This window comes from Meriones unguiculatus, chromosome 14 (assembly GCF_030254825.1).
Source record: "Meriones unguiculatus strain TT.TT164.6M chromosome 14, Bangor_MerUng_6.1, whole genome shotgun sequence".
NCBI classification, from domain to species: Eukaryota; Metazoa; Chordata; class Mammalia; order Rodentia; family Muridae; genus Meriones; species Meriones unguiculatus.
In genome coordinates this window covers 21,659,166-21,680,190 of record NC_083361.1, presented here as the reverse complement: position 1 = coordinate 21,680,190, position 21,025 = coordinate 21,659,166, and the positions used below count along the sequence as shown (strand labels likewise).

General features: G+C 46.8%; 1 protein-coding gene across 2 annotated transcripts in view; it reads right to left on the bottom strand.

The window, feature by feature from the left end:
- Positions 1-1,424: 1,424 nt before the first annotated feature.
- Positions 1,425-21,025, bottom strand: part of Tmc7 (transmembrane channel like 7) — a 45,790-nt gene continuing 26,189 nt past the window's right edge. Inside the window, exons 6-16 of one of the 2 annotated variants that reach the window (XM_060366966.1) lie at positions 19,036-19,181; positions 16,691-16,838; positions 15,052-15,225; positions 13,529-13,686; positions 10,996-11,113; positions 10,737-10,834; positions 9,315-9,501; positions 8,347-8,477; positions 7,336-7,491; positions 5,327-5,405; positions 1,425-3,672 (exon numbers count right to left, since the gene is read on the bottom strand). In XM_060366966.1, coding sequence (XP_060222949.1) covers positions 3,598-3,672; positions 5,327-5,405; positions 7,336-7,491; positions 8,347-8,477; positions 9,315-9,501; positions 10,737-10,834; positions 10,996-11,113; positions 13,529-13,686; positions 15,052-15,225; positions 16,691-16,838; positions 19,036-19,181 — 1,470 coding nt within the window. In that variant the 3' untranslated portion in view covers positions 1,425-3,597. Of the gene's footprint in view, positions 3,673-5,326; positions 5,406-7,335; positions 7,492-8,346; positions 8,478-9,314; positions 9,502-10,736; positions 10,835-10,995; positions 11,114-13,528; positions 13,687-15,051; positions 15,226-16,690; positions 16,839-17,715; positions 18,997-19,035; positions 19,182-21,025 lie in introns of those variants that run through there. The other variant, XM_021646959.2, reaches the window with a different exon arrangement.

Here is a 21,025-nt window from a genome sequence, read left to right as displayed (position 1 = left end):
TAGACAGACGGCTCAGAGGTTAAGAGCGCTTCCTGCTCTTGGAGAGGACCTGGGTTTGGTTCCCAGCAGCCACATCAGGAGATTAACAACTGCCCGTAATTCCAGCTCCAATGGATGCAGGCACCCTCCTCTGAAGTCTGCAGACGCCTGTATTCATGACCCTCACACACAAATCCACAGTTTAAAAAAAAAATCAAGACTGCTAAAAACTGTGATTTATGAGCACAGTTTAGCAGCTCCCTGAAATGTCTATAATGATTAAGTTCAGATCTGATTATGTAGCTCAGGCTTGCCTCAAACTGGTGATATGGCTACCTTGGCCTCCAGAGCTTACAGGTGTACATGTTCTTGAAGGAACTTTGCATAAAGTTCTTTATCTTTGGATAAAGTTTGAAAAAAAAACTTTGGATAAAGCAATAAAACAAATATTTAAGTGGAAAAAGTGAGAATACTACATTTTCCTTCTTCCTTCCATCTGTGCTCTATTTATTAATTTTTGGTTATGAGGCAAGAGGCTCACCCTGCATCCAGGTGTCTTGGAACCTGCTGTGTAGTCCAGGCTTGCCTCAAACTCTTGGCTGTCTTCCTCCCTCAGCCTCCTCAGTGCCTCTGTGCTTCATTAAAAAGCAGTTGTGTGCTTACGAATGACTTTAAATTTTTTTTTTCTCTGTAGTTTTCAGTGGTCCCAGGCTTTCTATCTATGCTAAGTACTTTTGGGTTTTCAAAAGGGGACAAAGAGTATGTGCTTCCTTAGTCAAATTCTGAAATATAAAAGCAAATGTCTTATTTTTGTATTTTAAACGTAAGGGCGCTGTCTCTGAAGGTAAAGGCATTTTGTTCACAGTCACACGGCAAAGGGGACATCCCATGTTTCCAGCATTTCTCATGCTCTGGACAGGTTTCTGACAGAGTGAAGATGTGTTCAGAAGTTCTCCCCTGGTCAGACCTTGTGCCACCCCAGAAGGGAAATCTTTGGTTTCCAAATACCTAGTGTAGTGGCCAGCTGCCATCAGATTTTTCAGCTGCAAGATCTTATTCGCCAATTTAACAGCTAATGCAAAAACTAAAGACCTAACTGGTCTAACTGCATTCTCCTCTCTCCTGGGATGAGAACACTTTGTGACTGCAAGAGCCTACAAGTCTGCTCTGCCTTTGCAAAAGAAGAACAAGAGCCTACAGCAGAAGAGGGCTAAACGGGAATGTTTGCAGAGGCTTTTAAAGTTTAATTTTCCAGTGTGTGTGTGTGGGGGGATGACAAAACCCACTTCAAATGCCCAACAGTGACGGCATGGTTTCAGGAGATGTGTTTTACGGCTGTGGAATGCTCTACAGCCACTAAAAAGGAGTAGACACTTGCATAGAACTTCAAGAGTAAGGAGAAATTGAGGGAAAAATGTATTCACAACACATACCCAACACACATATATATGCTACAGTATTTATTATATCTTTATAGAATAATACAATAAATATTAACAGTGGCTTTCAATGATGCCAAGATATAAAAAGCTTAAAATATCTAACACATCTATCAGATGTCAAAATGCTACTTCCTCTAACTTCAGTGAAAAATAAAGAGCAACTTTATGGAGTATTACGATTTTTCCTCATCACTTGTTTGTTGACAAGGAGCTTCTCTGGATTCAAGTACACAGCATTACACTTTAAAACTTTCAAGACACTGTACATCAGCAGTTTACCACACACCTGTTAGAAAACTGCACTTTAAAACTATACAGACGTTGCCTGGTTATTTAATGTTATCAAAACATTCAAGTAAGACAAATGCATATTAGCAGCATTAACTAAAACTAGCAAATGGATTGGCATATTTGGTATGTTTTATAATAAAGAAAACATGTTGTTCATTTTATCCACCATCCCACAAACAAACAGGAAGGTAGATAATCCTCAGGGGCCTGGTGAAGGCAAGGATATTCTATGAAGGCACTAGGCGAAAACGCCAACAATTAGAATCTGTAAAATGAGGAGAGTTTACGCAAAACTCCTGAGGTTGGGTCCAAAAACTCAATAGATCTTCAAATACAAGAGAAGGCTAGGAAGCACACATTCCCATAGGAGGAAAAACATCCTATGTTAATACAGCCTCATGGAAGATCAAAGAAATGACTGTGCTGGGCTTGAGGATATGAGTTCTATCTCCAAGCGTGCACACACACACACCCTAACAAAGGACCCTTTATGCGCAGACAGATGTGTACACCATGACAAGTCTGCTTTGCTTCCAGAACAAGAAGCCAACCTTTTTTTTTTTTTTTTTTTTTTTTTTTTTTTTTTTTTTTGAGGTACAAGGCAGTGGTCAGGGGAGAGAAATCCTCCTTGGCAGCTTCCTAAAACATGAATCTAACTGTAAAAGGTTAGGAGCCAGTGAAAAACAGTAGAAGATGCCACCTGTCCGTCACCAGACTGCAGCATGCTGACAGAGATCTTAAAGCAAAAACATCGAATCAGGGTGGGCTCCAGGAGGCTTACGATGAGGTATTTATAAATACGGCTTTTCCTGTAGTGGAGATCTCAAGAGATACTCTGTTTCTGTAATGTTTTATAAAAACAAAGGTACATACAAACTTAAGCCAAGTTTTAAGTTCAAGCAAACAAAACCTAGCCCTTTGAGATGTGTATTTAAGCAATCAGAACCCAAGCTATGTTTGCATTATGGGCTGTTCTTATGAACAGTCTAGGCTGAAGATGTACATCTGAAATCACACCTATAAACCCCCAGCTCCAGTACCAAACAGCACATTGCAGCCTGGCTCTGAAACGTTCGGTGTCCTTCAGGAACGAAGAGCTCCATGCAAGGAAGAGGACTGACATTTGGAAAACGGAGAAACTGTCCATCTACCTTGCAAGGCTTTACCCTTCACAAAGTCTCAGGACTCGGGGCCAGGTGGAAAGTGAAGGCTCCTGGCCAGCTGGTCGGCTCAAGTCACTTTCCCTTGAGTTGTGGACAAGACTGCAGAAAAGGCTTGAAGAGCTGAAAAGCTGAGGCTCCAACTGCCCCCGCCCCCTGTTCAAGGGCTGATACTGGCGTGGGCAGGAATTCAAATGTGACTCGAGCACAGAGCTGGGACGGATTCCCTTTCTGCCACCAGGATGGTCTCTCCACATTCTTATCACCTGTTTCTAGGCCTTAGCATCTGAAGATTTCTATTCATCTGAAAAAAATAAGTCAGGCTTAATTTTGTCCCCAGTAACCTTTGGGAAGACGCTCAACTCAGCGTGGAAAAAGGCTTACAAAGAAACCATCCAGCGTCAGAGACGGGGGAACTCAGTTTTACTTTGAAAATTAAGACAAACCTTTTCTTAAAAAAAAAAATACAAAAGTCTAAACAAAAACAAAATAAATAAAAGTCTCCCCACTCTGATTTTGATTATAAAGGCTGAGCAGCTTGGAAAGTTAGTGTTTTGGTGGGGTCCTCAGTGAGCCACCACTTTCCAGGTGTCAGTCTGGGTGTCAGCCTGCTTGGCTAAGTCACCAAAACACCCAAAACCCTAGAATTTCCACTCAAATCCCAGGTGGACTTTGTAGGGTCATCGGAGTCACGTGCTAAGAAGGTTCAGGTAGCATCTTCGCACTCAAGCCGGCTGGCTCCGCACATCTCTTTGAGCTTCTGTTAGTTTCTGGATGAGGTAACGTTTGTCACGACTCTCCTAAAGAGAGAGACAAGGTCAAAGTCCATCTTGTCCGTTTAGAAATGTACAAAGCTATTTCTGTCTAGTGAGTCACTGCTCAGACTCAGGGTAAAGGATTACAGTCGTCACGTCACAACAGTGACTTCTAGTCTGGCCTGTCCCCAGCACACGATAGCTGGAGCTGCTCTTTGTACATGGGGCTGAGGGTGTGGCTCAGTTGCCTGGCATGCATACAGCCCTGGGTTCTAGTCCTGCCATTGTGTACATTGGGTGTGGGGGTCCTTGTCTGTAACCCTAACCCTCAGGAGGTGGAGCAGGAAGCTCAGAAGTTCCAGGTCATTCTTGACTACAGATTGAGTTTTGAGGCCAGCCTGGGCTACAGAGACGCAGTCTCAGATAGACAATCAAGCAAATTTACCCGAAACAGTCAATAAAACCCAAACTCCTATCAGATCACCAGGCAGTGCAGTGACCGCTGGCTGATGTCCAAGAATCGTCTTGCCTCCCACCTCACCCTTCCCAGTCCCCCAGACACACACACCCCATCCTTTTTTCTCCCCCAAAGTGCCTGCTTTATTCCCATACTGGGTCATCCCAACACTAATCAGGACCCCAATATGGCTGCTGCCATCATTCAAACCTCACTTCTAGTACCTACTGCATCGCTGGCTGCAGTAGCCTTGGCCCCTCTACCACGCACACCACGTACACCTTGCTTTTACAGTCTTCATGGGAATTAGTTTTAAGAATTCATCTTATTGTATGTACATGCCCTTGTATATGTGTGTGTGTGTGTGTGTGTGTGTGTGCAGGCATGTGTGCATGTGTGTGGACATTCATGCGGCAGCCAGAGGTCAAGCTTGGGTATCATTTCTCAAGTGGGAGTGGGGAGGTGGGGATAGTATTTGTTTTAAAATTCTTTTTAGATGTATTTGATTATATGTGCATCACTGTTCTTCCTGAATGCATTTATGTGCACCATGCACATGCCTGGATGCCTGAGGAGGTCTAGAGAGGGTACCTGATCCCCTGGAACTGGAGTTACGGATGATTGGAAGCCACCAAATGGTGCTAAGAACTGAACCCGGATCCTCTGCAAGAGCAACAAATCCTCTTGACCACCGAGCCATCTCTACTGCTCCCTGTCCACCATTTATTTTTTATTTTATTTTATTTTTGAGACAAAGTTTCTTAAGAAGACCTGCAACTTGCCTGGGGTTTAAGGCTTGCAGGCCAGTCAGCCCAGAGAGCCACCTGATCTTGCTTCCCCAGTGCAGGGTCTACAGCGCAGGCCACGATGCCTGGCTTTTTTACACGGACGCTGAGCTAGAACTCGGGTCCTCGTGCTTGCGCAGCAGCACTTTACACACTGAACACTCGGAAGTTAGAGAAGATAACTTTTGCCTCCTTGGTAGAGTACCGGATGAGCCAAGCGAATGAATGAAACCAGAGAGGGCCGTTTTCTTTTTCTTTTTCCCCCTTTCTTTATAGGAAACAGTTTTGCTGTGAAGCTGAGGCTGGTGCAGAACTCACTATGCAGTCCAGGCGTACGTGGAACTTGCTGCTCCCTGCCTCAGACTCCTCAGTGCTAAGATCAGAGGCCTGTGCCACCACGCCCAGAGTCCTGGTTTAATGTCCCTGGCTGTAATGCATTGGGCCTGTGCCTCCTTACCAGGAACAGCTGCTCTCGGAGCTGCACGACCACCCGCTTGTGGGCGCCAGCCAGCGCGATGAAGTAGAACATGACGAGGCTGCAAGGCAGGATGGACAGGTCAGAAGGGAGCCCGTGTTACCAGGTCACTAAAAACCCCCTTCAGACCCCCTTCAAGGAAGTTTGTATCATCTTCAGGCCAACACAAAACCACTCCAGGACTCACACAGAAGCTACTAACCACCACCAGCACGCATTGGGGAGTTGTGATACCCCAGGCCACCAGAAACCAACACAGCACATTTCATCTGGACTACTCTTTCTTTTGCTAGAAAACAAAAATAACTAAGCAAGCAAGTCCTCATGTCTCTGAAGCAGACAGCCTGAGAAACAGCTGGAGTCAGGGGACTCTTGACCTACAATAGGTCTTTAACTTCTTAAGCGAATGATAAAGTCACTGATGCTGCCCTGATGGGCAGAATGACAAAGGGAGAAGCAGAACAGCCCAGGAAGTCAGCTCAGGCTGTCGGTAACTGGCTATGAATGCTCAAGGCAGGTGCTCTGGCCTCAGTTTCCTCATCTGTGAGACAGATAAAGGAAAGCTCGGCGACAAGTTTAGGACTAAAAGCCATCAACAGCTTCCTGTCTGCAGCTCTAGGTCTCAGGTGGGGACAAGCTACCTTCAGGGAGAATTACAAGTGGGACGGGGGGCAAGCCCCCACCTCATTCCTGCTTAACATCCCCAGACAAGCCTGATAAATTGAGGACCAAATCACCAGGACGTCTAGAGATTCCGGAAGACTCTTCAAGTAACAGCTTCCAAGGACAGCAAAGGCAGACAGGAAGCCACCACCAGGGGGCGCTGGGCAAACTACTAACTATTGCAGCTTCTTGGGACGTCCCTGTCAGCTACCTGAGCATCCCTAAGTCATTCTATCACTCTCAGCAAGGAATAGGATTATATAGTTCATGAGTTTCTAAAATACCTGCTTCCTATAGGGGGCTTTTACTGGACTAACAACATAGGCTAAACGTGATTTGTAAGTTGAGGTGTGAAGCCAGGCGTGGTATGACATGCCTGTTATCCCAACACTGGGGAGGCAGAGGCAGGCGGATCTCTGAGTTCCAGGACAGCCTGGTCTACAAAGTAAGTCCAGGACAGACAGGGCTACACAGAGAAACCTTGTTTTGAAAAAAAAAAAAAAAGTAAGTTGAGGCATGGAAGACACATTGGTTGCAGTTAACTGTGGCTTAGACACAGCAGAGCCAGGGTTCAAGTACAAGCTACTCTCTGTTTCTCTGGTGCTTTCCTCTTGTCCCCTGATCCATTATTACTTTTTTCCATAGAGTGTGAGATTTTAGGAACACCACCAGTGATGTTAGAATAGGCCACGTTTATGTGTTTTTCTGTAAGCAGGACCACAGGGTTCAGTTCGCGTGTGTGAACTTTCAAAGTCCAGTCAACATTGCCCTGAAAGTTATGTTGTCTGACATATTTTATGATACATTAAAATTAATTAATTAAAATTAATATTTCCCCAGTCTCTTAAAAATAGATTTTAATTTTAAAATGGAAAAGTGAGGCACAGAGAAGCTCGGTAGCTTGTCAAACCCAGCATGTGACACTTCAGGCCTTCCTTAAGGCCCATGTGCTAAAAGTGCCCAGCAGGTGGTGCTGGGAGGAGGCTGGTCTGGCAGGAGGAGGGTAGGTCACTGGGTGTGTCCTTGAAGGGGATACTGGAACCCAGGTCCTCTCGACTTTCTTTGCTTCCCAGTGAACATGATCAGGCCTGCCGTACCACATAACCAGACAGTGCCAGGCCACTACAGGCCCAAAGGCAGCAGGGCCAAGTGACCCTGGAATGGAGCCCCTGAAACCCTGAGCCTTCCACGTCCTCTAAATTGACCCTCGAGTATTTTTGGAGTATTTTGTCACAGTAACAGGAAGCATTCTAACACGCCTCCTCCGTTTCCCAAGTGAGAGGAGATGTTACGGTTCAGTGAGAAATACTGGCGTGCGAGCCACTCACCAGATGATCATGAAGAAGGGCACCGCAAAGGCCTCCGAGGTGACGCCGTGGATCAGGGTCTGCAGCGAGCTGGGGAAGGCGCTCACGGTCCGAGGGATGACCTCCCAGGTGGTGTTGAAGTTGGTGAATGGCCCACAGGCTTTGGAGGAAGGGATGCTGCCAGGACAGAGAGGGAGGGAGTCCGGCCCGGGCTGAGACACGCCCCCGAACCGCCAGGGTATCTATTTATTTACAAGAGCCTGGGGGGAACGTGCCCAGTCCAGAAGTTTCTGAGATACTAGGTTTGAAAATGCTGACCCTGAGATTACATCAGGTTCCTAGGTCTAACTTTCAGTTCACAGGACATTCAAGGCAGACAAGTGAGAAGGATGTCATGGAATAAAAACAGTTAAACGTACGCATGTTCCCCAGTCTCTCAAGTCAAAGGCAGAGAACATGGCCCAGACCCCTCAAAGAATCAAAGAGAGCTAAAAAGCCACGACAGCTGAGTGCCGTCAGGGAAGTGGGAGAGACTATTGCTTTAAAATAAACCTGGAAAAGACTGTGCTGGGATAATTGACAACTTTGAGACTGGTAGGAATAAATGAGCAAAATTTCCTCTGAACGCGGGCACATGCATACATGCGCACATGAGTGTGCTTGCTTGTCCCTGGAGGCCAGAGGGCAACATCAGCATCTTCCTTCTCTTTTAAGGCAGGGCTTCTCGGTAAACACCGGACCTGGGGCTTGCCCTTTTGACCAGTCTGGCTGACCAGCGAGCCCCAGGGATCTGCCTGTCTCTGTGCCCCTAGCACTGGAATTTAAAAAGTAACAAGAGAAAAAACAAAACAAAACAAAACAAAAACCAAAGGAAAACCACAAAAAGGGTAGTGGTCTGGAAGAGCCAGCGGGGTCTTACCGGCCTCTGTGGGCAAACACTCTGGAAAAGCCCTGGAGAATGTTACAGGTCCTTGAACACAGAGCGATACAAGTCACGAAGGAAAGGAAGCTCTTAGAACGAGAACTACTTACCGAGACATGCTGATGGTCAGAGGTATTATAGCTAAGCACAGCCCGATCAGCAACACCAGCAGGAAGAAGAAGTTAGAATTGGACGCTCTGAACTGCCTCGGGGAGGGTCTGCAGGTGTAAAGAAGGCTCAGCTGCGGAAGGGGAAAAATAAAGGCCATGAGTGGCCTCTGGGAGGGAACACGTTCGCATGCTGTGGTGCAAAATGGCGACTGTCTATCTGCTCCACCCAGATTCCAGTTTGGGGGAAATTCATGTCGATGACATTGATAGGAAGTATGGACCAAAACACAGCAAGACCATCACTGTTGAATACAGAGAATAACCCAGAAGGAGTTCGTTGAAAGCTAACAGTGGGGACTCCTCAAAGGGGATCTGTTAGATGTAATACACACAGAACTTTAAAGTGACCTGCGAGACGGAACGCATGCAGCACTTTAAAGTGACCTGAAATACACCACTGCTGTTTGACTGACAGCTGAGACTCAGCTCAGTCAATCATAGATAAAAACGACATTCAAGTCATAGGAGCAAAGCAATTCCTAACGGTGGCTTGAGAAATTTGTTCAACAACAAAACAAAACAAAAACCACCGGTAACCCCAGCACTTGGGAGGCTGAGGCAGGAAGACGGGGATTTGAGCCTAGTCAGAGAGATACAGCAGGACTGTGTCTCAAAACCAAACAGAGGTGACATTTTATGTGGAGTCTCTTCCCAGAAGAGATACTGAAGAAGTGGTACTGCAGGAGGCCCCGGGATGGGGGGACACACATGTAAGTATGATGTGTCTCATGGGGTATGGAATGGCCTTCAAACAATGTGAGTGCCCTAGATGGGGCTGGGGACCCAGCTCGGTGGCATCCCACTGGCCTGGCACGCTGGAGGCACTGGGTTCCTCCTGTCCGCAGCACGGCAAAAACAAAACGACAGGAAGGGTGGTGCGGGGTTCGATCCCCAGCCCCTTTCCTCACCTCTTTCACATAAAAGATGATGACGAATTTCAGGGTGGCGATTGCCGGGAGGAGTGGGGAGAAGAAGGCTCCGATCCAGCAGATGGTCTGCCCGTACACGATGCCCAGGACGTTGTCCGGGATGGCAAACTCCTGCTGCCCCCAGCACTGGATCAGCTTGGAGGAGGCACAGTAGGTCACCAGGAGCCTGGAAGCAAACTACACATTTGTACCCGACTCCACAAGTGCCCTCAGAGCCACACCCACCAACCAAGGTCATTTCCACGGCAAGAGGATGCAGCTGTGTGAATGTGCCCACGGAGGCCAGAGACTGCTGTCAGGCATCTCCCTCAGCCAGGCTCCCACTTAGTTTTTGACAGGACCTCTCACTGAGCAGGGAGCTTAGTGGTCGGCCTAACCGCTGGCCACTGAGCCCCAGGGATCCCCCCATTCCCAACTCTCCAATGCTGGGGTTTCAGCCATAAGCTGCCACTCCAGGCTTTTACGTAGGTGCTGGAGAGATCTGATTTCAGGTCCTCGTGTTTGGATGGCAAATACATCACCGACTGAACCATTTCCTTGGCTCAACGTTTCTTGTTCTTGTAAATGCAGATGTGTAATAGCATATGTAGAGGTCAGAGGACAACTTGTGGAGGTCAATTCTCTCCTTCCACCATGTCGATCAGCAAGCAACCTCAGGTGGTGAGGGTGTGTGACCACTGCCTTTGCCCTCTGAGACATCTTGCTAGCCCCCAAATCTCTTTTTCTAATATCTAACTTTAGGGTTCTCTGGACTTCTCACCCACATCTGAATGATCTACCTAAGTTGCCTGGGCTGGTCTGGAACTCAGGATGCTCATGCCTCAGCCTTCTGAGTGCTAGAAGGAGGAGGACACGCCTGCAGCATCACACCCTGGGTACCTTGACTGTGTGGTGAGCAGAGAGTCATAAAACTCCTGGAAGGACAATGACAGCAGTGGTGAGGGTCACATTCTATGGAGCCCTGTGTTCTCCCCACACTGATCTGTGTTATCTTGTTTATTCTCACAGAAAGGCTATGAGGTGGTCCTGCTATCATCCCTTCCCTGTCTCAGGCGAGAAACTCATTACTGAGAGAAATAACTTGTTCATGGTCATCTGACATGCAGGAAGCTGGTGAGAGCCCTGATCCAGAAGCTGCCCCTAGTGTGTCTGCACAGGGCCTTGACTGTACCAAGTACAGGAAGTCAGCCCAGGAGGCCTGTGGGAAGAGGCAGCATCTCTACCCTGGGTACTGATGCTGCCACAGTGTCAAGAGCCTGTTTCAGAGAGAAGGAAGGGGGGAAGAAGAGCCATTTGACAGTCACCAGATGTCAGTGGTTCCCCATTGATGCTGGAGCCACTGGGCACTTGTGGAGAACAGCTGGGTCAGGAGTTGGGGTGGCAGGAACCTCTTACACTTACTTCCTAGGGAAATCCACAAACAGTGTCACAGCCAGAATGATGATGAAGTCAAAAATCATCAGCTTGTACATTTCCTGTCCAACCTGTGTCTCCCAGCACTGAAATCAAGACACAGAGACACACTAAAAGACCCACTCCCAGCCCAGGAAGGCAGCCTTCTGTATCCCGCTGCCCCAAGCTCCCAGTATCCAAGCCCCTTGACGATGCCTGGCATGAGGCCACCCCTGCCTCGAAGCTGGGAGTCAATGCCACGGCTCACCGGGTAGAGTTTCTGGTTATAGCCGCAGAGTTCACATGTGTGGTCACCACAGGACGTGATCTTGGAGCCCAGCGTGAACACCAGCACGCAAATGGTGGCCAGCCGCATAAAGACACACCTGCAGGAAAGTGGGGAGAGGGAGAGAAGGCATCAGAGCCGGCCTCCCAATGGACCTGACACTGAGGAACACGGGCAGCTTCCTTGCCAGCAAAAGCTGAACCTAAGCAGGGTTTGGGAATGATAGAGGAAAGTTCTGGAAGTGGGTGGTGGGGAACCGGCTCAAGGCCAGTGAAATGAACACTTCAAATGGATCATTTTAAAGATATTAAAATTAATTTTTATTATTTATGTGTGTGTACATGTTTGTGAGTGGCTATGCACATATACACGAAGGTGTCAAGAGAGGCCAAATGGGGACATCAAATCCACTAGAACTGAGATTACAGGCTGTTAGAAGCCACCTGATGTGGGTGCTAGAACCTGAACTCAGGTCCTCTGCAAGAGTTCCTAATCCCTAGCCATCTTTCCAGCCCCTGCGGGTTCTAAGGCAGGAAAAAACAAGGGATGATGGTACACAGAAATCAGCCTGAGCCATAAAGTGAGACCCTGTTTCAGAGAGAAAGGGAAGGGAATGGAAGGGAGAATGAGAGAAGAAGGGAGGGGGATGGAGAGATGGGCACAGAAAGAGGTAGAGAGAGAGAGATTGAAACTGATTCAGTAATCAAAAGCATCATGTGGACTTAGCTGAACCCTAATTTGAACAAGCCACCAGCCCCACCATCATGTGTGATAAAGTTTTGCTCAATCAAGTCCTGGTCACTTTGAGACGCTAAGTGTTTACGGGCGAAATGACATGCCACATAAGAGCACTTCACTACAATCCAGCAGAAACAAGGAGAACGCATGAAATAAGGTGGGTCAAAGGTCAAGTGTGGATGAAACTGTTGTGTGGAAAGGCTTGAAAGTTCCTACAATGGCAGGGAGGGAACCACACGGGGGAGGGGAGAAACAAAAGTGTGGAGGAAGTCAACATGACTGAAACATGTTATTATATACAGGTATGAACTATCACAACAAAACTCAGTATTTTATCCATAGAAGCACTAATAATAAAATCTTCTCTCTCAGGTGGAGAGATGGCTCAGAAGTTAAGAGCACTGTCTGCTCTTCCAGAGGTCCTGAGTTCAATTCCTGGCAACCACATGGTGGCTCACAACCATCTATCATGTGATCTGATGCCCTCTTCTGGTGTGCAGGTGTACATGCAGATAGGGCACTTGTGTATAAGTATAAAAATCTTTTTTTTTTTTAAATCCTCTTTCTCTCTCTCCCCTTGTATTTCCAAAATAAAAAGGTTTTGTTGTTTGCTTGCCTCTAAATACGGTAAATACAGTCTGGAGTGGTGGTACAGGCCTGTAAGTTCCAGCACTTAGGTGGCTGAGGCACGAGGATCCCGAGTTAAGGTCATTAAGAACATAGTAAGGATTTCTAACAACATTCTCTCTTCACAAGAGTTCACTCACTCACAAATAAAGCTATCCAGGACAAAAGATAAATTCCTTAGCCTTCCTAAACATGCTGAGACTGTCTCTGTCCTGGCTGGTTTTATGTCACCTTGACAAAAGCCAAAGCCTCAGTTAAGAAAATGCTTCCATAAGATTGGCGGCTATAAGACATTTTCTTTTTCTGTCTTTTTCTTTTCTTTTGAATTTTTGAGACAAGGCTTCTCCATGTAACCCTGGCTGTCCTGGAATTCACTCTGTAGACCAGGCTGGCCTTGAACTCAGAGGTCCATCTGCCTCTGCCTCCCAAGTTCTGGGATTAAAGTTGTGTGCCACCACCACCCGGTGGCATTTCTTAATTAGTGATTGATGGGGGAGGGCCCAGCCCATTGTGGGTAGGGCCACCTCTGGGCTTGTGCTCCTGGGTTCTATAGAAATCAGGCTGAGCAAGCCGTGGGGAGCAAGTCAGTAAGGAGCACCCCTCCGTGGCCTCTTTATCAGCTCCTGCCTTCAGGTTCCTGCCCTGTTTAAGTTCCTGTCCTGACTTCCTTCATTGATGAGCTATGGTGTGCAAGTGTAAGACAAATAAACCCTTTCCTCCCCAACTTGGTGTTTCACTGAAGCAATAGAAACTCCCAAAACAGTCGCAAAAAGTGTCGAAAAAATTCAGTCTCACATATTTAAGAAACAAGAAAAAAATGATCCTATTCAATTCACAGTGGCCATTCAGCCATCTTTACTCATCGGTATAAGCTCTCCAGACTCGGCCTAATACTGTCAAACTCTGCCATCTTTACAACAGTATGTCATTCTAGGGCCCCATCCTATGACTTTAGTCAATACAGAATCAAAGGTACAATACCGACAGGAGACTCTGAAGTCACTATTATACAGAAATGATAATGTCTCTGTGGGCTCATCAAAGGAAGGGTGATTCTCAGCATAGCAGGAAAATATGCCACTGTCTATTAGCGATGTCTGCATGGGCCAAGCCATGGTCTACCGGGCATGCAAGCGGTTAGGCCAATTACCTAAGAATTGTCAGGCGGATCTCGAAGCCTGGCGAGTAATCCTCATAGTGGATGATCCTGGCAAAGATGATCGGGGTGATGAAATTGGCCAGTGTGATCACAATGGATGGGAGGTACAGTATCAAGAGGTTCTCCCCAAAAACCATCTTATCGATTTCCTGGAAAGAACAGATTGCACTGGTCAGCCTGCGCGGGATGGTGATACTGATGAAGTGATGAGAACACAACTGTGCGTGTTAGGCAGACAGACAGAGCGGATTCATCATCCGGTGCGGCTAGGAAACACCAGCTTTGGGTGCTAAGAGCTTTCCTTAGAGGCATACATGCAGAGATCTAGTGCCAGGCCAGAAGAATAATGAAGCTACTGGGTCTATTAGCGCAGTACACAAAATTCTGTGCGTTCTGTATGAATAGCCAATTCAAGGTACTTTCAAGGCTGTTGTAATGATTGCTTTCTAACAACCATTCTCTCCTTCCTTTATAATAGCAGATCACTTAGCCATCTATATAGCTATCCAAGATGAAAACCAAGGTTCTTAGCCTTCCTCGAAGACAGGTACGACTGTAACTAAATTCTAGCTAAGGCTGTACAAGAGCAAGTTTAAACTCAAACTGCACATCCCATCCTTGGAGACAGGCCTGCCCCAGCCCCGCCACTTTCCCCTTGGCTAGAATGGGGATACAGTAGTGAACTATCTTCTACCCTACAGAAGACAGCTACAGCCTAGGAATGCATGCCAAAGCCACAGGTTGAATGGTATTCATGGTATTTGGGTATCCAACACCTAATGACTGACAGTCACTAGACCAATCTAGATTTTTGTAGACCAGGCTGGCCTTGAACTCAGAGATCTGACTGCCTGTCTCCCCAAGTGCTGGGTAAAAGGCACGCATCATCGCCACCTGGCTTAGACTCATTTTATGTACCTAAAAAAGACTTTGAAGTTTGGTCTGGTCTCCTAAGTGCTAGAATTCCAGGTATGCACAACCCATACTCAGCTTCCAGCATGGATTTTTAGAACACTGCTTGAGGCTGGAGAGAGGGCTCAGGGGATAAGAGTGCGTACTGCTCTTGCGGAGGACCTGGGTTCAGTTTCCAGCATCCATGGCCACCTGAGTCTCTAACTTCAGGGGATCTGACACTGCCTTCTGATCTGGATAGACACATACACTCAGAAACCCCATCCCCTACATATATTTTAAGATTAAAAAAAAAAAATCTTAAAACACCGATTCTTTGGATAAGGGCCTGGATACTAGAGGAGTCACAGATAAATCAGAGGCAGCCCGGCTTAGATCTGAATACTATGAACACTTCAGGTGGAAAGAGGTATTTGCCCAGACAGCGTTTCAGAAGACTTCAAAGCGGAAACCGGTCCTGATTTCCGGTTCCTCTATCAACCAAACTTCTCTCCCCACCTGAATAGAGAAATGGTGGTAGCATCCCCCACACAGGTCTGCAAAGGCCCCAGCATGCTGCCACACCAGAGCGAAAGATCAGCTGAGTCCCGCGTGGCACTTACTTTTTTCATGTGTTCTTGTGAGAAGGTGGTGGCTAGGTAGATGGCGTAAAAGCATGCCGCTAGCACAGCCAGCACAATGCAGTTCAGAAACAGCCTCAGAGAGTAAATGCGCAAGGTCTCCTCTGAGGTCCTCTCTGCTATTTTCTGGCGTATTCTCTCTTCCTCCAGATCTGCCTGAGGACCACAGAAAACCCATCGGTGAGCAGCGGGAGGGGTATGTGGAACACACCCTACAGATTTGTCTTTGAGACTGACATTGCCCACGATTCCTTCCCAGGCTAAGCCTCACCAGTTTTTAGGTCTGAGGTTTATAGGCAGTGGTTCTCAACCTTCCTAATGCTTCAACATTGCCCATGATTCCTTCCCAGGCTAAGCCTCACCAGTTTTTAGGTCTGAGGTTTATAGGCAGTGGTTCTCAACCTTCCTAATGCTTCAACATTGCCCATGATTCCTTCCCAGGCTAAGCCTGACCAGTTTTTAGGTCTAAGGTTTATAGGCAGTGGTTCTCAACCTTCCTAATGCTTCGACCCCCAACCGTAAAATTACTTTCATTGTTACTTTGTAACTGTAATTTTGCTACTGTAATGAATCAAAATGTAACTATCTATGTTTTCTGATAGTTTTAGGTGACCCCTGTGAAAGGGGTCGACCCACAGGTTGAGAACCACTGGCTTATGCTAAGGTGGAACCACCTACTGAAGACTGCCTCTGGCTTTATAATAAATGTGTAAGTTGAATCAGCACTTATAATGCAATGTGTGTGCATTCACATGCAGCTGATGTAGTATGTCTTTAAATGGGATATAACTGGGTACCACTACTATTTTAATTTCACTTATTAATTTGCCATTTATTTATCTGAAGTTCTGAGGATTGAACCCAGGGCCTTGTGTATGCCAGGCCAGCACTCTACCATTGATCACAGCTCAAGCCCTTAGGGAGTTTTTGTTTTTTGAGATGGCCTTATTAAGTTGCCTGGCACAACCTCAAATTTTAGCTCTGCTGCCTCTCCCTTCCAAGCAGCTAGGATTATGGGTTTGTCCTACTATGTTTGTTTTTAATTCCGTCTGGGAGTCTCTCTCTGCTTTTAATAGGAGAATTTGATCCATTCATATTTAGTATAATGTTAATAATAAATAGATACAAAAACCCATCCACCTTCCTTCATTAAGCTTTAGATTCCCACCCTGAGCCTTTTCTGATGATTCTGACCAACATGGTATTTATTTCTCTTTCTCTATTAACGCGAAAGTTTTCCTGTTTTTTTTTTTTTTTCACCTTCTCTCTAATCCATTATTATCAGTGTTCCCTTCATGTTTCTAGTGCAAAAAATGTTCATGACAGCCATGACCAGTAGGATATTAGGAAGATAGTAGGGGGTGGAGGGAAGACACCATCTGTCTGGCGCCCCCCCCCATCTGTCCCACCTCCCTTCCCAGTCCCAGGTTACTAGTACCTATGCTTCAGTTAAAAGTGATCAAGCCAATAAGCTGTTTGCTATAAAAAGCTCTTAAAAACTGCAAATCAGAAGCTAGCTAAGACTGGGTCCTGTGATGCCGTGTAAGCTGCAAACAGCCTCCCCAGATCCAGCCTGGCCGGTGAGTTCCCTCCCCAGGGTACTCCCCATGGTAGCACTCACTCGGAGCTCGTACCGCAAGCTGCTATGCTTCAACTCAGCCATGCTGCGATTGGTGATGCAGAAGTCCCAGCCAGCAAAGATCTTGTTACAGTAACTCTGGAAGTGCTCCTCGCTCCGAATCAGGTTGACTTTGAACCCTTCCACTGACCTGACCCCAAAACACAAAGCATCGTTCTGAGAACAGCAGCAAAATAAAGGCCCGTGGTTTGGTCTCATATGAGAGCTACAAAGCTGGACCTGGCTCTGTTGCTCGCCCCCTGTGACCCAGTCAGGCTTGTTCTAACTCTACCGGGCAGCTAAACAGGCATCTCACTGATGAAAATCGCTCTTTTATTCATTCAGTAACTTCGTTTTTAAAAGATACACTTATTTTACGTGTATGGGTGTTTTGCCTGCGTGTATATCCTGTGTACCCTGTGTACACCTGGTACTTGTGGAGGACAAAAGAGGGCAACAGATCATCTAGAAGTGGAGTTGTAGATGGGCCTCTGGAGGAGCAGCCAGTGTATATAATCACCGAGCCATCTCTTCAGCCCCCCTACTCAGGAACTTCTACTTTTTCAAAAATAATTTTCTTGTATTTATTTATTTTACCTTGTGTATTTCATTATTTGTTGCAAATGCTGCAGATTGAATCCAAAGTTTCTCCCAGGCCAGGTCAGCTCTGAGCCAGACTCCAAGCTCCCCTTCCCTCACAAAACTTTACTCTGAGACATTTACTAAGGTGCCCAGCCTGCTCTCAATCTTGTGATCCCCCTGACTCAGCCTCCTGAGTAGTTAATAAGTGTGTACCAGCATGCACACTTACACAGCGCAAAGTTTTAATCCAGTAGTCTCTTGTGGTATTCACAAACACAGCTTCTGTTGTGTTCCAGGTATTATTTAATGAGGCAGTTATGAACAGTATTTAGAATAATCCCTCTTGGGGACTGCTCTCTTGGGAGTTGCTCTCCCACCAGGCCACCAGAGAAAGGCCTTGGCGCCCTATGACCTGTCAGACACACTTTTCACACTGTGGCAAATACCTGAGATAGATAGCTTAAATCAGGAAAGGCTTATGTGCTTCACTGTTCCAGCAATTTCTATCCATGGCTGGCTGGTTCCAGGGCTGGGCCGGAGGTGATGGGGAAGGCATTAGAGCAGCCGGGCATGGTGGAAGAAGCAGAGAGGGGAGATGGAAGTACCTCATGGTGTCCAGGAAGCAGAGAAGGGGGGAGGGAAGGGATGCAAAGTCTGTCACCTGTTCCTCCAACAGGGCCCAGCTCCTAACAGCCCATTATCTGTGACTCCTCAGTGCATCACTCCATTTGTGAGGTCAGCACGCTCACGATGCATTCACCTCCAATCAGCCCTGCCATCTGGGGACCAAGCCTTCAATATCCAAGTCTTTAGAGGCAATTTCGCGTCCAAAGTACATGACCCTAACCCGGGGCTGGACATACACCAACGGGGGCTCAACCTGGTCTCCTGAGTCTGACCACAATGGAAGGGGTTTGGGATTAGGCATCTGAGCGGTCAGGGTCAACACCACCTTTATAGGATTTCTATGCCTGTGACCCAGGGAATTGCAGGCTGATAGAAACCGATGTATTTCCCACCACTGCAGGGAGCTGTCACCACACAGATGCTCAGAGCGGGGGAAGCCTCTGCTGTTGATGCTGTTCCTAAGCCATGGCTGTGTTCTTCTCAGAACGGTCTCTCCCCTTCCTCGACTCTTGGTGCACTCAATTCCCCAATGGTCCAACTAACCAGAGTTGGCTTCTGCCATTTGTAATACAATAGAGACCTAGTTAATACAACATTGCTCAGCCAGAATGAAGCCTGCCAGGAAGAGCCCCTTAGCACACTGAACTGCAGGCTGCTGCTTCAGCTGCCAGGTCCTGACTTCTATTTCCTCCCAATCTTGGCAGCATACTCATTCCCTTCCCCCAAAGCCTGACCGTGGGCGCCGCTCATCTTTCAGGCCCTGGCTTCCAGAATCTATAGAACAGTAAGAGACTTCAGCCATCAAAACTGCCATCAATCTGAGATGCCCCCAACAGCTCATGTGGGTGGGAAAATTTAGGGAGGTCATGGAACCTTTGGGATGTGGGACTAGCTCGCAGAGATAGGTCATAGGGCCAGAGTGTTCTCTGTTTCCTGATCTACCACCATATAAACAAGCTCTGTCTTGTGCTTGGACTGCCATGCCTTCCCCACCGTGAGGGACTGGAATTCCCTGCAGCCATGGGTCCAAGTAAATTTTTCCTCCCTTGAACCATTTCTGTCAGGTATTTGGTCACAGCAACAGAAACATCACTGACACAAACGGCAATCAAAGAGAAAGGGAAAGAAGATGCACTTGCCTTTTCACTATCCAGAGGAGGCTCAGGGCCAAGTAGGCAATCGTGCTTACCAAGTAAGCCAGGGGCAGATCATACGTGAAGTTCTGGAATTTTACTCCATCGATGGTGTAGTGTCCATAAAAAAGGCTGGTCTCCTCCAAGAAACCCTGAACAAAGCAAGAACACGGAGTCAGGTGGGTGAGCTCAGACAGGCAACCAAAGGAGGCACCCCTGCCTCAAGGAACCCACACTCAAGTGTCCTTGTTCATCTCGGAATCTCTCCACACCAGAACGAGACCCAGGATGTACGGGCTGCTCAGTTAGTGTCTGGAGAGTGAGCTACTGCTAAAACCTGAGCATCAGAAATAACTGGTAACTGCTGGAGCAATGGAGGCTCTTGCAGAGGACCCCAGTTTGGTTTCCAGCACCCATAGCAGAGGGCTCCCAACCTCCTGTAACTCCAGCTCCAGGAGACCTGATGCCCTCTCTCTGGTCTCCAAGGGAACTGCCTCATGTGTACATATTCCCACGTGGATGCATCCATATACACATAACAAAAAGTTAAATACTTTTTTAAAAATTAACTGGTAACTCATACTTAACCTAAATAAAAAGAAGTGTAGGCCACAGCATCAAGAAGAATAGTTAAGAATAAGATTAACACAAGTATAAATTGTATATTCTAAAAACTCTGGACCACAGTTGAAATAAACACAGGCTGAGGATGCAGGTCAGTGGGTAGAGTGCTGGGCTAGTATACACATGGATTTGACCCCAGCTTAAACCAGCTATAGGGGCACATGCCTATAACCCTAGCAACTCTGGAGGTAGAAACAGATGGATCAGAAGTTCAAATCATCCTTTGAGACACATAGCTAGTTTGATGCCAGCCTGGGCTACCTGAGACATTATCTCAAAATAACAAAACAAACAAAAGAACCAACAAAAAATAAATGGAGAGGCATCCCATGTTCTTGGTCCAAGGTTTCCACATCAACTCCACAAATGCTTCTACAGAACCAGTATGATTCCAATCAGAACCCTGGCTGGCCTCATCAAGTTTAGATGTAGCTGCAAGGGAGTCAGTGGCCAAAGCAACCCTGAGAAAGAAGAGTAAAGGTGGAAGACTACGTCTCTCCTCCAGGTCTTATTGCAGAGCAAAATCAAGATCATCCAGGGCAGGCATAAAAAAGGCACAGAAGCTGGGCCTAGTGGCCACGCCTTTCATCCCAGCTCTCAGGAAAGACGCAGGTGGATTTCTGTGAGTTCAGGGCCAGCCTGGTCTACACAGTGAGACCCTGTCTAAAACAAAACAAATAATAACAACAACAAAAACACACATAGCAGAAAACAGAACCATGCATCCACACATCTTTAGCTAGCGAGAGGGGAAAAATGTCTTCTGAACAAAGGATACCGACACACCCAGAAAGCCAAATCACATATAACATCAGCTTAAACTGGATCAGGGATCTAAGCATTAGAGCTGAACATACAAAACAATGCTGACAGGTTTAAGGTCAGGCTGAGCCAAACAGCAAGACTCTGTTTAAAAATAAACAAATGGATAATAAACAAAGTCCTATATTTTTTTCATGACAACCATGTATTCCCATACAACCCAAGTAAGAAAATGTTTGAATAGATGATGTAGAATGGGAAGACTCTATACTGTCTCCTCCTCTAGGAGACTGAGCACAAACATCATAAAAATCTGTCCAACTCTTCGGAAGATTTTCCACATGGCCCCAGGTTGATGTCTGCTCTCACCAGTACTTCCCTCACAATAAAGGAACATCACACGGCCAAAGGACCTCAGAGCCTAGAAAGTAAGTTCCCTGACTTCAGAGGGAGCCTATTTTCAGAAGTCTAGCTTGTCGTCTTACCTCTGGCCTTCTTTCTTCCTGCTGGGCCTATTTCAGCACAAAGTGACAGCAACAGAATGAAATAAAACCCATTCCTCGTGGGGCATGGTGGTGTATGCCTTTAATCCCAGCACTCAGGGAGGCAG